This window comes from Homalodisca vitripennis, chromosome 1, assembly GCF_021130785.1.
Source record: "Homalodisca vitripennis isolate AUS2020 chromosome 1, UT_GWSS_2.1, whole genome shotgun sequence".
NCBI lineage: Eukaryota > Metazoa > Arthropoda > Insecta > Hemiptera > Cicadellidae > Homalodisca > Homalodisca vitripennis.
This window is the reverse complement of record NC_060207.1, coordinates 64,822,767-64,839,447: the sequence shown is the minus strand read 5'-3', so window position 1 is coordinate 64,839,447 and position 16,681 is coordinate 64,822,767. Positions and strand designations below refer to the sequence as shown.

General features: G+C 34.6%; 2 protein-coding genes across 2 annotated transcripts in view; one reads left to right on the top strand and one right to left on the bottom strand.

Annotated features, from left to right (window-relative positions):
* LOC124363326 overlaps positions 1-16,681 on the bottom strand; it is a 79,426-nt gene that overhangs the window by 15,797 nt on the left and 46,948 nt on the right. The window contains exon 6 of the mRNA XM_046818606.1: positions 7,030-7,298. Coding sequence (XP_046674562.1) covers positions 7,030-7,298 — 269 coding nt within the window. The remainder of the gene's footprint in view (positions 1-7,029; positions 7,299-16,681) is intronic.
* Positions 7,872-16,130, top strand: LOC124363399. Its single transcript, XM_046818652.1, has 4 exons — positions 7,872-8,699; positions 9,886-9,984; positions 13,608-13,772; positions 15,394-16,130. The coding sequence occupies exons 1-4, from the start codon at positions 8,270-8,272 to the stop codon at positions 15,942-15,944; spliced, it is 1,245 nt and encodes a 414-aa protein (XP_046674608.1). The 5' UTR covers positions 7,872-8,269; the 3' UTR covers positions 15,945-16,130.

Below are 16,681 nucleotides of genomic sequence, written 5' to 3'. Positions count from 1 at the left end.
ACTATATAAAAGGACGACCTCACATAACAAACTCGTTCCTTAATATATTTAATTTCCGCGTTGCCAAATCAAATGAAATGTTTAAACCGAAGTCTTCATACTATTTAGCAGTGAGACAAGCGTAAGGTGAGGCCCCCCTCTCACATTTGAAGTGGTACGGACAGTTTACATTTAACTTATGTACAAGCTGAATTGTATAAGGGTGAAATTTATTTTTTTAGTAAGCGTACCACTGACTCTTGGGGAACGATACAAATATTTGCTACTGATCTAGTGGATTGCTTCGGATCTTCAATACATTGCGCTATAATTTTAAACTGTTTGTCTTCTCCTAAAGGAGACTGACCTGAGCGTGGAGGATTTTAAATGGATCCAGATAATCGAAACTTATTTACTAAAGTATTTTCTTGTCACAGGTATATCAGGTTGTGCAACATTTAACCGCCTTTCTTCCTCATGATAATTTTCTTTTGTAGCCCCGAAAATAAATACCTTTTTAGAACAAAATAGAGGAGGTTCCTGACTTTCTATTCGCCCTGTACAATAGTGGAACCCCTGACTGACCAATTTCATATTCCTCGTGAACCTGTGAGTTTAATATTAGGTCGATTTTCATAACCCGTCCGCGGCGGAGCTCAAATAGCCTAAATTCTCTATACGTGAATTGCGTTATCATTTATAAAATATTCTCTTAAAATGTTGTATATAAATGATAAAATAAGACTAAATATCATTGGAAAGTAAACTAAAATTGAAAACATATCGGTTTTAAAATGCTCCAAAATACTTAGATTATTATTGGTCTCTTATCATTCGTCCCCTCCCACTCGCAATTAGTAGTCCTTTAAGTTAAAAAGTGGGCACCTGACCACTGTTCTCTCAGTACTTTTTTTAACTAAGACCATCGAGAGTATTACGGCTTACAAGTCCTGACATTTGGTCGGAATAGCGTACACTAAAGGAGTATGTATCTAAGTCCTAGTTACGAAATTTTTTTAATTCTACCACGTTATTTTTTTATACATTAACGTAGACGTTATAATATTTATCATATTCTGAAATTGCTTTTACGACGCCAATAAAACAAATAAACTGATTTTTACGCACTCTTGTATTTGTAAGGAATCCTCTTGGTACTCTATTGAGAGTGATGTTAAATATCACATCTAATTGAAGGATCCACGACCATGATTCTCAGGCACTAGAAAAAAAGTTAGGTTTTACGAAATCTTTATTGAGCGCAACCATAGCCTATATCTTTTTCCTGTGGTGCAGCTAATGCCTATCAAGTCATTTTTTATATTTCTTAGTTTACACAGGAAGGCATAACTTTGATACCATCGATTTTTGTTGGTAATTTAAACATAAACGTTTATTGTAATATACAAGGTATGACCACGTCACACACATGTCGTAACAGGCTTCGTTGTGCTTGGAAAATTTCAAATCTATAGCTCATTTCATTCTCGAAGTTTCCTAATTGACAGATAGACAGACAATTATATAAAAAAGAAGTTCACATTAAAAGTACGTATTATAGAACTCATTCTTGTTCCAATGCAAAATGATGTTCCATGTAAAATTTAAAGTATATATATATATATATATATATATATATATATATATATATATATATATATATATATATATATATACATACATACTAGCTGTTTCCCGCGGCTTCGCACGCTTTTCGTAAGTTTTGCCCGCGTATGAGCATTTCTGGTTGAAGTAAATTATATTTCCAACCCCGATGTAGATTTTACCTTGATGTCACGATCAAGAAAATATGTCAAAAATGTATTGTACATGCATAATGTATTTTATTACAAAGTGGTCTACCACTCAACCTTTAAGTTCAACCAAAAATTTAGTTTAGACAATTATACATCATAACTTAGCGCCTTCAAATAGTGTTTCACTGTTTAATATACGTATCTATCTCGTAATTGCAGGTTATAATGTGCAGGCGCTTTGAAAACTTTTCTTCATTTTATTCGTTTATATTCACGACATAAGCGAATAATTCAGATAATAACTATCCTATCTTCTAAGTTAGACTAAATTACGGATACATGTGAAATTTGATTGAAATTGGTTCAGTCGTTTTGGAGTTTATTGGCAACATACATCGTGACTCAAGATTTTTATATATATAAGATATATATATTGTTCATTACATTTGTTTTCATATGAATGTTAAAGTAATAAAAGTCTACTTAAAAAGTAACCATTATCAAATCAAATCAAATCAAATCAAAATCATTTATTTCTCATTAACATTAACATGTATCGAGAATTGTCAATATGTATAAAATAACTAAATACTAAAAATATTGCTATATCTGGTAAAACTACAAATTAAAAAATATATTGAAAAACAGTACTAATGATAGTTTTTACTTGTAAGGTTGGGTGGTGCACAAAAATTCAGAGAGTGAGTAAAAACAGTTTTTCACAAGAAAGTCTTTTAGTTTGTTTTTAAAAGATCAGATGCAAGTGAAGTGCTGGCTTTTAAATAATCTGGCAATCTGTTATAAATTGTAGTCCTAAATATTCTATTGATTTGCGGAACATATTGTTACTATGGTGGGGGTACTGTTAAACTATTTTTATTTCTGGTGGGATATATATGATTGTGGGTAGGAAAATCGGTAATGTGTTTAAAAGTTGTAAATTGATACGGAATAGATAAAAATGGAGGGGAGGGTTAGTATACGTTCTTGGTGAAACACTTGCCTACAGCTCTCCAGGCCCCTCAACCCAAACACTAAACGAATAGCCCTCTTTTGCAATTTGAATACTCTTTGTAACAGAGACGATGAAGCAGTTCCCCATGACATTATGCCATATGACATCACAGAGGAAAAGTAACCATCATATACCATTTTCAGTGCACTACTTTTCAGAAAATTTGAAAGACATCTTAAGGAAAACAATATCGAGTTGAGCTTAGAGCAAAGGGCCTCCACATGCTGACGCTAAGAAAAACCAGCATTCCAGATGAACGCCCAAGAAACATACTGAATCAACCTCAATGATGTCAAACCTCGTCTAAAGCAATAAAACCCTTAGAAACTGTCTGAGATCGAAAGTGAAGAATGGATGTTTTGTCAACATTGAGGAATAAATTGTTTGCGAATGAAACCAAGAGTTCATTTTTTCGATTGTAGTGTTTAATTGAAGATTTAAACGCTATTGAAGAGTCTGCCCGAACAATGACCGTGGTGTCATCAGCATATTGAGTGACGCGAGCCTCAGGGACACAAGAGCTTAAGTCGTTTTACATATAAGGCAAAGAGAAGAGGTCCCAAGATAGAACCTTGAGGAACACCCATGGAGACCTCAACGAAATCTGACTGTGCCGTACCAAAGGAGTTGGTAACCTGGACACTCTGGTAAACGATTTGAAAGGTAGGAACCTGAACCACAGCAGGGGACAACCTCTGATGCCGTTAGAGTTCAAGCTTATTAAGGAGTTTCAGATGGTTAACTGTATCAAACGCTCTCGTGAGGTCGCAAAAAACACCAGCTACGTGATTCTGATTGTTTAAGATGAGTAAATACATATTTGGAAAATTGGGCAATAGCATCGGTGGTGGATTTAGAAGGAACAAATCCAAATTGGGTGTCACTCAGAATGGAATTTTCTGATTAGAAAGTCTGTTAGTCTAACATGAATGAGACGTTCGAAGACTTTGCTGATGGTTGGTAAAATTGATATGGGACGATACTGTTGAGGCGAAGACCTACTGCCTTTCTTTGAAAACCGGAATGACCTTAGAGAGCTTCATATCCGATGGAAACTTCCCCTGAAGAACTGAGTTGTTGAAACAATTGAGTTAAAGGAGGGCTCAAGGGTGAAGCAACCCGTCTAATTACTGAAGGACTCATTCCAAAAACGTCAGGTGTTGAACTGGTTTTTCAAAGATGAAAATAGTATTGAACATTTCATGGAGCGTTGTTGGGGCTATGAAGAAACTTGATGGACAGTGGTGTATTTTAGAAGAGCTGTTTAGTGCAACTATTTGTTTCCGTTTATGGTTCTAGCCAGTGGGGCACTCATAAAAAAATTGTTAAACATTTCAGCGATATGACGTGGGTCAGAGACTGCAGCTCCATTATCTTGTAGCTCCTGAATATGTCTTTTCCTATCGTTTTGCTTTCCAGAGTTTTCAGACACTATGTTCCATACAGTTTTGGCAACATTCTTACTCTTATTCAGACGGCTTTCGATCTGAGATGTTTTATACACTTGTAGTTTCTCTTATTGACCTTATACAATATCCTATGCTGTTCAGAAGGATAGTCACGCTGCCCAAAATATACAGGTCCTTGAGATGTTCTCTGGCCAAGAGAACTTCTCCTGTCAACCAACCAGGCCTTTGACGTTTTTTACGCTTCGATGTGACTAAAGGAAAGGCCTGGTTAAAGCAGGATGATACTTGACTGAGGGAATAACGAGTATTGGTCATTTATGTCCTCGTATAAGAAAATATTATCCCAATCAACTGAATCTAAAAGTTCATAAAGAACATTAATATTTCTGTCTGAGAAAACTCGGTAAGGGGCAGAGTTACACCCCTTAGATGTAATTGACTGAATTACGGCTGTAACAAGCTGTGCTTCATGATCGGACAAACAGGAAGGGACCACCTCAGCTCTCACATGGTCAGGCTCGATATTAGTTAAAATATTATCGATGCATGAACCTCCTGTTGGTGATGGGCGGGTCACTGATGAAATCTGAGCTCTAATTGAAAAACTTTGAAAAATGTCGGAAAATAGTAAAAACTGCCTGTCATATTGCCTATCAAAAATGAACATTGAAATCCCCACAGACAAATATCCTTCGATCAGGTTTATGTAGGATTCTAAGCGATTCCTCAAAACATTTCAAAAACAATGAAAAATCGCCCTGGGGGGATCTGTAAATAGTGATGATAGTGGTGTTTAATTCAACTATGTGAATGGTGACGGATTCAAAATTAAGTTCTGAGTTCAGGTGAGAGGTAACCTGCTTTTCCACAACGGTATACGAAAAAGAATCACTGACCAGAGCACATACTCCGCCCCCTGATCCTATCAGACCTGCAGAAGCCACCTGCCACCCAATAGCCCTGAACACTCAGCCGCAGCAAAGTTGTTTTTAGATAGCCAGTGCTCGGGTTACACAAGCAATGTCGACATTCCTACTGTGTAGCAGAGCTTCTAAAGGACCAGTTTTGTTGGAAATTGATTGAATGTTTTGGTGCAGAATCTTGATAGGCGGAGTCTGTTGGACTGACTCTATAAAAAAGAGTTGCTAGTATCCGAGAAACATTGGCGAGGCCGACGGAAGAGCCATGGGGTCAATTTGCTCCTTGTCAGAACAAGAGATGTTGTGATTGTGGGTATTATAGGGAGTTGATGCAGAAGAAGACAGGTCAGACAGAGGATATGATGTGTCAGGTGGAGAGCTGGTAAAGGTACTGGGACTGGAGGCAGTTTGACAATTGTTTTGGTATGGTATAAAATTTGATCCGGGGTGGCCCCTCAACTGCTGCTCAGGAAACAATGCATTCAGCCACTTAGATAGTTTAACACCAAAAAGACTCTTGCCTGCTTTACTTAGATGCTTTGCCACTCTTTGCCAAAGAGCCTCTTGGCCAGGAAGTGATTTAAAAGAATCAGAGGGGTTTTTAGTTGTTACTGACAGAGAAATGTACATATTGTTGACACACTCTAATCTCAAAGGCTTTTGCAGGATGCTGTTTCAGCAGTTGAGGTACTTCGGTAAGAAACTATTTTACATGAAAAAGTATTAATTATATGTAACAACATTCCCTTAACCTTTAAACAGTGACCAAGGGCTTGTATTGTTAGTGCCTCCAACAATTATAACAATGGTCATTTTCATTAAAAGCTTTCCTACAACTGCTTAGCTTCGAAAGAACAAATGCCATAGGGGCGCCTGGGTAGCAATGTTCGAAAACCTCTGCATTTTTTAAAAGGGCTGTAATGTTTCCTTAAGATCCCTGGAGTGACTATCGCCATAAATATGAATTTTAACACTTTGGTGTCAGTCCGGCTCATTAGACAAAACAACTTTGTCCCATGGGGTATTACTGGTTGGTGATGCTTTGTTTAGTATTACTTTACTAGAGTTTCCATTAAGAGCTATTGTTTTATTGTATTTAGAGGACATATGATTTGGCATTTTTTTATCAACTCAAAACCACAACTAAAACTGTCTTTTTGTTGCTTACAATTTTTTTTTCTTCAAACGAAATGTTTTGGTTACTGAGGACTTTGTCAAGGCTGTTACAAAAATCAAGAGCACAAGTACTGTTGACTCCTCGCAGGGAATCTAAGTGAACATACTTGCCCTCAACCCTGTTCAAAATAATCAGGCTCCAGTGAGTGCCCTCACTGTTACAGTGTGATTGTAAATTTTGCGTGGAACCATGCTTAGGAGGCAAAGTAGAGTTACTTATGGGGGCTAGCAAGAGTTTAAAATTAGAACCTGTAATAAAGGAGGGCTGAGACTGAGAGTAAAGAAACCTAATATCAAGGCACTCAGCCGGTGACAACACTAGTACCTCGTCAGAATTCAGGTCCCTGATACCATCCCAAACCTCCTCATCACTCAGCCAAGTGGGTGGGGTGTTCGTTTAACTCTAGAGTTCCCAGTCTTTGGCAAGTTTTTATTCCTCGAACTCATGCTTTGGGCACCGTTCAAGGTTGAGCCGGAGGAAGGCGGCGGGACAGGAACACCGCAGCCCAACAGGCGCCACAGACGGTGGGTGGAAAGGTAAATCAGTCTGCGTCGCTGTAGAACTCAGAGTCACTGGCAGGGGATGCTGATGCTGGCAACCATCATCATGAACCACGCTGGACTGCGGATGGAAAAGGTAACTCAGTCTGCGTCGCAGTAGAATTCAGAGTCACTGGCAGGGGATGCTGATGCTGGCAACCATCATCATGAACCACGCTGGATTGCGGATGGAAAGGTAACTCGGTCTGCGTCGCAATAGAATTCAGAGTTACTGGCAGGGGATGCAGGCAACCATCGTCATGACCCACACTGGATTGTGATGCCGTAAGACCAGCGATCATCTCCTGAGCCCTCTCCAACTCAAGAGTCAGACGCTGAATCTCGTCTACAAGGGAAGACTGTGCAGACCTCAAGACCTGCAGTTTATGTACCAGATCGTCCTTAGATTCCAAAAACAAAGAATCTGTCTCCGTGAACGCATTTCTGGTGTCTTTCTTAATGATCAGCTGGGAGATTAGAGGCGAGAGGGGCAAATCAGAATCTCTCACACACATGTATTTAACACACACATTATGTATTTAATTTTCTATATATTGGTGATATTAAAGGCTACACGTTTTAATTTGTCACATGTTTGAATCTCTTATGGATGTGTTGAGTTTGTTTATGCATTTATTTACTCTACTATTTTCTCGTGACCATCATGGTTACCCATAAGACCATTGAAAAATATTTGCTAACGCTCATGCACAATTTCAAGTCCATATGTCAGTTTGTTTTCGAGATATCTTGCGGACAGACTAAAACTCAGCCAATAGGTTTCATTGATTTATTTTATGTAAAACTGAGTTTTAAAACTAAACTATAGGCTACCATATTCTTATCAAATGTCTTCATTTTATTTAACCTAATATCCTAATGAAATTTAAATTATAAAATGTTTGAAAAAAATGAAAATTTTCAGGGTTATAATTCTTTCAGTCAATTTTTGTTGATATTAGAGATTAAAGATTTAGCAAATTGTCTCTTGAGGAGCGGCCGACACATTCATGATGAGTAAGTTGCAAGTCACGTGGTTAGCTCAAGGTCAGCTGGGCAGGCCTATCCAGATCACCGCCATCCAGCGCAGTAGACACTGTTTGTTGTAACTCAATTCGTTCCATACACAATTGCGAGCGTTCTTTATCAACCAGTGATATCACTGAGTTAAGTGTATAGTGTGCATTATTTCTACTATAAAGGTTTCTCTCATACAGATATTTATATGTTCTTTTCCGGTACATCGTGTAAACATATTGACCCTAAACAAATGGGTGTGTGTAATATTAGTGCTGTGCGCAACATGTTGTTGATATCAGCTGATAAGGATTTCCACAAAGTGTAGACTGGGGCGTGCCTAGCATGATTCCACAAACTCAGATCTCCAGTTCTGCTGACTAAAAGATTTACAGTGATTTATTGAGCTCTCCAGCCTACCACAGTTCTGTGAAATATCCTTTGCGACACCGGAATATGGGTCTTAATGATGATGCTCGTCGTAGTTGTGAAGATCTCGAAGCTGATGACGGAAATACTGATCCACTCTTAGGCAGAGGACAGCAACTGAGCACTTATGCCGGTAGCAGTAGTTCATCTCTAGACGTTCACGAAGCAACTTACCCACCCTCGATAGTGCCAATGAGGATCGACTCCTTGGTGGTTAACCCGAGCGATGACGGCCACAGCAAGAACGTGGTTGTCCACATCGGTGATGACAACAAAGTGAATGTGAACCACATTTTCGTATGTTCCAAGGACCGCTCAGAGTATTCAGAATTTTCAGATTCGGCAAAGACTGATATTGAACGAACTATTGCCGAAGTCATATCAAAGTCTTGTTCCGCTAAAGTAAGGCCGCAGGATAGTCTAGTCACACATAACAGAGAGAGTGGCGCTAGTCCAGGTAATCGATGATAGTAACAACTAATTTAATAATTTTCGTCTGAATTTAATTTAAAGCGTCATTTTTGTAGTGTTCAATGGAAACGATGCTTTTTACATCTATGAAGGATATTGATGTATTGTCATATAACATAGAGTATTAATGAGGTGTAAGTAACCCTTTGTACGCTCTAAGAGCATAGATGATTAAGTCTTCTCCGAAACCGTAGAAAATACTAAAGCATGTCTTTATTCATATCTTTATTCAAGTATACTTCTGCCTTACAACATTGTTTTACATATAGATTTTTATCAGTTAATTCTAAATTTAAGATAACATCTAAAAATATTGTTTATAACATATGAAGAAAACAAACCAGAATACTTAAACATTGTTTTAGTCGAGTGATGTAATGGTCTAATTTTCATATTTCCTTTGGAATTTCAGCCGGTATTTAAGTTTGCTTTAACCCCTTATTCCTGTCTTCCAACACTTTCTATATATTAAGAAAATGCAATTGTTGTACCATATCCGATATTGTAATTTACATTTTACAAATGAAATAAAGATCTATTTCTGTCTATTTTGAATCTGCTACAGTGAAATGAAATTATTGTTTAAATAATGTAAAAAAAAAAAACATGTTATCCTTACACAGATAACCAGTATTTTCTCATTTTGTGGACTTTTATTTCTCTTCACATATCAAAGGTATAATGCTAAAAATCACATTATTTATTCATTAAATTTAATATGGGTCTGTATATTTGTTTGTGTAAAAATATATTTATCAATAAGTATTTAATCCTATTTTTAGTTATTTAACCAAATTATATACTAACATTACTATTCTAAGCTTATAAATGTATCTTTACAAAGTCGGCTTTTGGTAGCTTAAACCACAACACTATTATTTGGTTTAAAACATAGGACAAATGTAGGCTACTGAATGTTTAGAACTTTTTACTTTAAATGGATTCTAAACAATTAAAAATAATGCTAAAAGTACGTAGATGGTAACACAAACAATGCAATAGTCATTATGCCACGATAAAATATTAATCATAATGTAAAATGTAAAAGAATTTAAACTACTCGTGAGGGCGGTGACTATGAGAGTATTAACCGACTATTAACCAGGTTGAACACCGATAACACCACCTTAATAATGTTATAGTGTTTAAATCAAACCTAATGTTTGTTTCAGAAGGAAAATCAGGTCTACAGTCTAAATTGTTTTACTGGGTGATCATTCTAGTTGCACTGTCAGCATCAGCCTGCGTTTTACTAGCTGTAGTTTCCGCAGGTAAGCATAAATTGAAATAGTATTGCAAAATATGAGTTGTTTTAATAGTACAGAATTAATGTAATGTAATTTTAATAACCAAAACGTTCAAAAATGTTAAATTACACATTTCATTAATCGGTAATATGTCTCATATTGTTTAATATTTGGTATAACCTGTAGTTATAATGCTTAAAAATGAACCCTAAAGATATGTGTGTTTTTGTTTGATTTAATGTAAATTGCCTTGTTTAAAAAAATGACTTTTACAACGCTTTAAGTTTATTTGATCAAGTCGACTCTAACACGCCACTGAGAATCAGTTTAAAGGATTATATATAGGACGAACCAATACATATAAAACATACGTATTTCAAACTAAATTTCACTTGGAAAGTGGTTTTTTATATTCATAAGCTATTTAGGCTTGTCATGTTCAGTATTTATTATAATCACATATTATAAGTATAACCCAGAAGAAACTATAACCCAGCCTTTGTCTTTTCTGTTATTTATTGCAGCATGTTAGCTCAATTCATTTATTATACTTATTCTAAGTTGGAAGCTTTATTGAACCTTTTTTAAAGTTTAAAAAATTTAAAAAGGAAAGTAATAAGTTTTTAAATTAAACAAAACAAACAGTGTTTTACTTAAAGGCCTCGAGGATGAGCGAGAAAATTCATTTTGAATTTGTATAAAAATGTTGCAACTGATTAACACCTTCATTGCGGCGCGGCTCTGTGCTGAGTGACCTTGAGAGGACTCATCAACCAGCACACCCAAAGGTTCGATTTAAATGCAGCACATTTATTCAAGTTTTTACGTAAATATTTAAATTTATAATTGACACAGAAAGTGTAATTGAAAAATTTGAACGTGATCTATTCCAATTTAATGGGATATTCTGAAATATGATTACATGATTTTAATTTACTACTCCATAAAAAGTACTATCACATGAACCCCACTCTTGATACATAATTTTGTAATCTTCCTATTTAGATTCTATGTCAAATTAGTAAAATAAATGAAAGTATAGCGTACAGAGATTCAAAATAAACTTCATCAGTTGATTTCTATATTTGGTTTGTACCGAAGTGTCTTCTCACCTTCCTGATTATCAGAAATGTACTGAAAAATTATAGCATATCGTAAAATGATTTAAAAACTAATATTATTTACAAGTGTTTTGTTTATTAATTTACATGGTTATCCTATTCAGTGTCGTCAGTGATAAGTTTTATGTATTAAAACAAATACTCCAGAAACTATTTATGTGCTAAGTAAGTTCGTAAACAATTGTACTGTTCATTTAATATTCAACACTAAATTAAACCCATCGCAAATATAACATTAAAAAGGTTTCGATAGGAAAAAGGATATTCATTATTCATTAACTCCTGATTATAAAATAAAATAATTACATTTTTAAAATAAACCATTTAAAACTATTTATACTTTGTTAAACAAAACATTTAACTACACGGAAACTACTTTTATTATATTTAAGTAAGCGACAAACTGTTTCATATTACAAATTCTAATTATCTAAAATTTGTTTCACCAAAAATGTTTTTATTCTGTGATATAATAAAGCAATAAAATTATTAAAGTAAAATTAATGATCTTGGTCTGCACATGAAACTTTGCAGAATTCAGTGCTACGGCAATGTATCTAATATGTCAGAGGTATTTGCAGCACTACAAGCCAAGATACTGAAGATAAGTCCTAAAGCGAGAATTACGAGCCTTGCACCAGCCACACTTTGAACTTGGTTGGCAATAACGCTGTCGAAAGTTGCAGTGACTCGTTATTTATTTTTGACTTAGTTAAACACGTGTACTTATTTTTAGGGCTTCAACATATAGATGGGATTCATGCACTTAAAAAGGCTTTACAGAAATACAAACTGTTCTTTTAGAAACACGCGCAATCATGCACATGATACACATGAACATGAAAACCCCACAGTTAATCAGGAACACTAGAGCTTGTCAAAAAGTAAGTCCCCTACGAAACTGCCGTTGTGACAATTTCATGAAACCGCTGGTACCATGAAGATGGGAGTACAGCTGTTGGAGTCATTGAAAAACTATGTTTTGGACGTACTTGAGAATTTCTCAGCAATGGAAATTAAACCCCAAAGTTTATTGTCACTGTTGACAGAAAAAAAAGTTTAATGCAAAGATTAAATAAAACTATTGAAATGAAGAAAGAAATTTGATGATGAGGCCCTATCCTTAACAGATAATATTACAGGAAAGAGAGTATACATATTCAAGAGAGTATAAAGTAAGAGTATAAATATTCAATGAAGTTTGTCTTTGTATTAAAAAACAGGCAATCAAAACTGCAGCATATTTTGAATAGTTTTCAGAACTTGTTTTATGTTTAAGGTAATTAACTTTCAAGAATTCATCTGATAAATCTATCTGAAGTTTATTCAAATGACATTGAAGGTTCATTGTTGTTAGATGAATTAAAACACTCGTGTGTAGGAACCAATATACAGTATAAGGATATAGGAACCCTTCTATATCTTATAGGCCCACCGTATGTGAAGCAACAGATGTAAACGTGGGTAAGAATTATCCAGGAGAATGGTATAAACTTATAGTGACAAACAACGGGCTCAAAGAAACCTTTCCAAATCTAGAAATTATCTTGAAAATCTTTTTTTACAATTCTAATACTTCGGGTGAGAGATCCTTTAGTGCTTTAAGGAGAATAAACAACGCACGACTCTTTCAGATCATCTGAATGACTTGGCAATTATCTACATTGAAATTTACTCCATTAAAAATAAAGTCAATAAAAAATACAGTCTACGAAAAAATTGTAGACACTTTTGCTCCTCAAAAAGCCTGAAAAAATGTATTTAAACTTTTGCTCTACAAAATCTAAATATTAATAATTAGCTACAGTTTCTTATAATTGTATTGTCTTTAAATTATTACTGCATTTATTATCTGTGGATCCTTAAAACATTTTATGAAATTGTTTTCTTTAAATGCCATTAAAATTTAATTGACAAAATACCCATTATGAAGCTATAGTGCCAGTTATTAATACACGTATTTTACAATATACAAAGCTTATTTATTGGAATTCATTACTATGGGTAAATGTAAAATGTTATTTAACTGCAGAAATGTGCGACGGGCCCCCAAGTATCTAAATCCGTCACTGAACATAATACTTTATACAACCCGCAGTCTAATCTTGTCATGTAAGAGATTTTATAAAATATCACACATTTTTGTTACAATATAACATTATTCAGGCGCTCGGTCGAAAATTGGTACGGCCAACAGTCATGCTGCTCTATCACCATTCGTTTATAACATTGTCACTGCCGTAACACTCATGAAAACCATTTTTAGTCATACAGTATGCTGCAATAATGCATAAAACAATTCATATAAGTTTTAGTTCAACAATTAAAAAAAAAATATTTTTACCAATAACGATTGGATTACAACATTCAATTAAATTCTCTAAATACTTAATACTTAGGATAATCCGGAACTTCGAATAACCACATTCCGAATAAATTTCCTAGTGCATATTATTATATTTAAAAAAATTGAAAGTGCACTCATCAATTAGGCTACTACAGAATTGATTTTTTATTCTTTTTCAGTAAAAAATAGGTTCATTGGTGCCCTAAGTGACGGAGGCCTCTGGTGGCTGACGATGATGGGTGGCGTAATCGTGTCTCTTTCGTGCATCAACCTCGTCACTAACGTGGTATTCTTTGTCAACAGGCTCCTCACCATGTATTCCCAGCATAGTGACAAAAATAACAGTGAGTGTTGTTGTTTTTTACATTCGTTTATGAAGAATTTTGCAAACAATGTACTTGACTGCAAATTGATAATTTTATTTTCTTAATCAGTCACGTTAAAAATTAAAGAGCCACCGCAATGGCGGCTATCTTAATTTTAGCTTTATATTAACAATGTACTACTACTACTACAAACACTTTTTCTACCTTATTACATTTTCTTGTTGATTGTAGGGAATGTGATATTTTAACGTTATCTAAAACGTGCAAAGACGCACTTAAAAGTTCTCTGATATTGTTATTACGTATTTTGGAAAAATTTCAAACTTTTTACTTTGTTTATTAAACATTCGATAGTATAACTTTATAAAAACTGAACGTAATTTTAGTGCGTACAAACTAATGAGACGTCTCACATAATTCTATTAATAATAAAAGTATAACAGTGTTTGAGGTTTAACCCTATTTTATTGAGTAAATATCAATAACCGTTTCACCAATACTCCAGGCTCTATGGGCTAGTATTCATTGAGCATGCAATGAAAGTTTAACACAGTCTGACTTCTGATTATTGTTGGGAGCACCAATAAATGAATAGAATCGAGGTACAGGTAGTAGGTGCCTCCCAGCTTGTGCATAACATATGTGGGTCTTGGGGGAGGGGTAGTTGCGGGCGTGAACCTTTCACGTAAACGCTTGTATCTTTGTAACGGTTTAGAACAAAATAATATGTATATATATATATATATATATATATATATATATATATATATATATATATATATATTAATATGTATTTTGTGGTATGACATTTGAAAATACAACCTGAAATAAATTACTGTCAGTTTGTAATTTTTAAAACGTATGTATGAATATTTTACGGCAATCAGTAATTTTATGGAGAAGGTATTAAACATGGAAAAATGTCAATAGTTAGAGATTTTTATAATACCTAAGTATAATGGAAATAAAAATAAAATTAATTACATTTATTTCAGTAAAATCAAAAAGTATTATGTTATATTATTTGAATATATTCTTAATCAGAAGACTGCAGTGAGTGAAATAATTCAGCTTTTTATTTTACCGTTTATTCCGTTAGCCATGACCAGAATATATGATGATCAGTCATACAGTAACTGAGTGAAAGCGAATCATCTTGCATTCTGAATTGTATGTCTAAAATGAGTGAGGGTGCGCTGTGTATTCAGGTTAATATCTACTGATCCACTGGTGAAAAAACGAGCATTATCTCGTTAGTCAGTGAAAATATATCATGCTGTATATCGTAACGGGGGTTCCGAACCATTTGCGTATTGTTATGATTGTATTAACTAAGAGGCAAAGCCAACAGATACTCTTGCTGTATTAGAGAACAGAAAAACTTCCTCTACTTGACGAAATAAACAATATGTCATATATCAAGAAAGGTTTATTATATACTAGTTTATCAATATCAAGTTTACATTAAAATATGATTTAGCCTGGATGATACTAAAGCAAAGTAACTATTAATTTTCCAGCAGATTATTTTATTATTAATGGATGGGTACACGCTTATCTTCTCACATCTGAAATAATTTATGGTGTCTTTAAATAAAATGTTTAAAAGTATTGATTGTTATTTTCTAATAATTTTCAGGTCTTCCAGAGAACATGCCAGATGGTCCACGACTGATGGTTCGCTGGAGGTGGGGAGCCCAGCCTGCTGGGTATATTGACGATAACACTTTACCCATAAAGAGGGTAGTCATCATTCACACGGCATCAGAAGAGCTCCTGGCTACCCCCAAATGTATCCACTACGTGAGACAGGTGCAGTCCGTCCATATGGAAGGAAGGGGGTGGAGTGATATCGCGTACAACTTCCTGATCGGCGGTGACGGCTCCGTCTTCGTAGGTCGGGACTGGGACAAGGTCGGAGCTCACACGAAGTCAAATAACATAGGCACTTTGGGAATAGCATTTATCGGCACTTTTATAGACCGAATGCCCAATAATTACCAGCTAGAAGCACTCAATAAACTTCTCGAGCAAGGTCTTAAGCTGAAGAAGCTATCAGAGGACTACAAGATTGTAGCTCAATGTCAGCTACAAGTAACAGCATCTCCTGGCAGAATGTTTGTGGAAGAGCTACGATCCTGGCCCAGATTTGACTCGAGTTTACCCTTTAATTTTGGGGATACTCCATAATAAGAGAGTATCATAAAAATAGTTATCCTCCAATATTTCAGTAAAGACTAGAAACTTGACTGCGTATTTCATCGTACAAAATTAGACTTAGGGTATTCCGATAGTTGCTCCATAGAGTATCTGTAACGTGTCTATAGTAAGGTTAACTTCTATAAACCAATTACAACTATTTTTGTTTTAGTATAAGAGCGATTAATGGTATTCTAAACTAATAACCCTTTATTTTTAGAATGCACAAGTTCCAATGGAATTCAATAATCAAACTCAGTATAAATTAATAACATTTAATAAAAATTTGAAATCAATAATACAGCACAGCCAAGCTATCTTTCTTTACTTTTAATTTATTCTAAATTATTTTTAACCCATCAAAAGTTCACAAGTCCAGTCTTAAAATTAACAATCAATCAATCATTCAATAATTGTGTCATTCAAGTTCTCAGTGCTAATGTTTTCAACACAAACTCAAAATAAAAATCTTCATTAAACTTCAAAATAAAATAATCTTCTTCAAATATAAAATGAAACAAATAATAAAATAAGACTTCTTCTCAAAATAAAAATCAAACAAATTAAGGTAATATTAATAATTAATATATTAACCAAGACAATGTCCAACCAGTTAAACTCAAAGTTGTTTCAATCACAAAGTACTTATTTGCAGTAAATTTCCAATTTACAAGATTATTGAACTATCCTGAATAATTTGCTTGGCTTTCAATATTAAATTTAGGTAC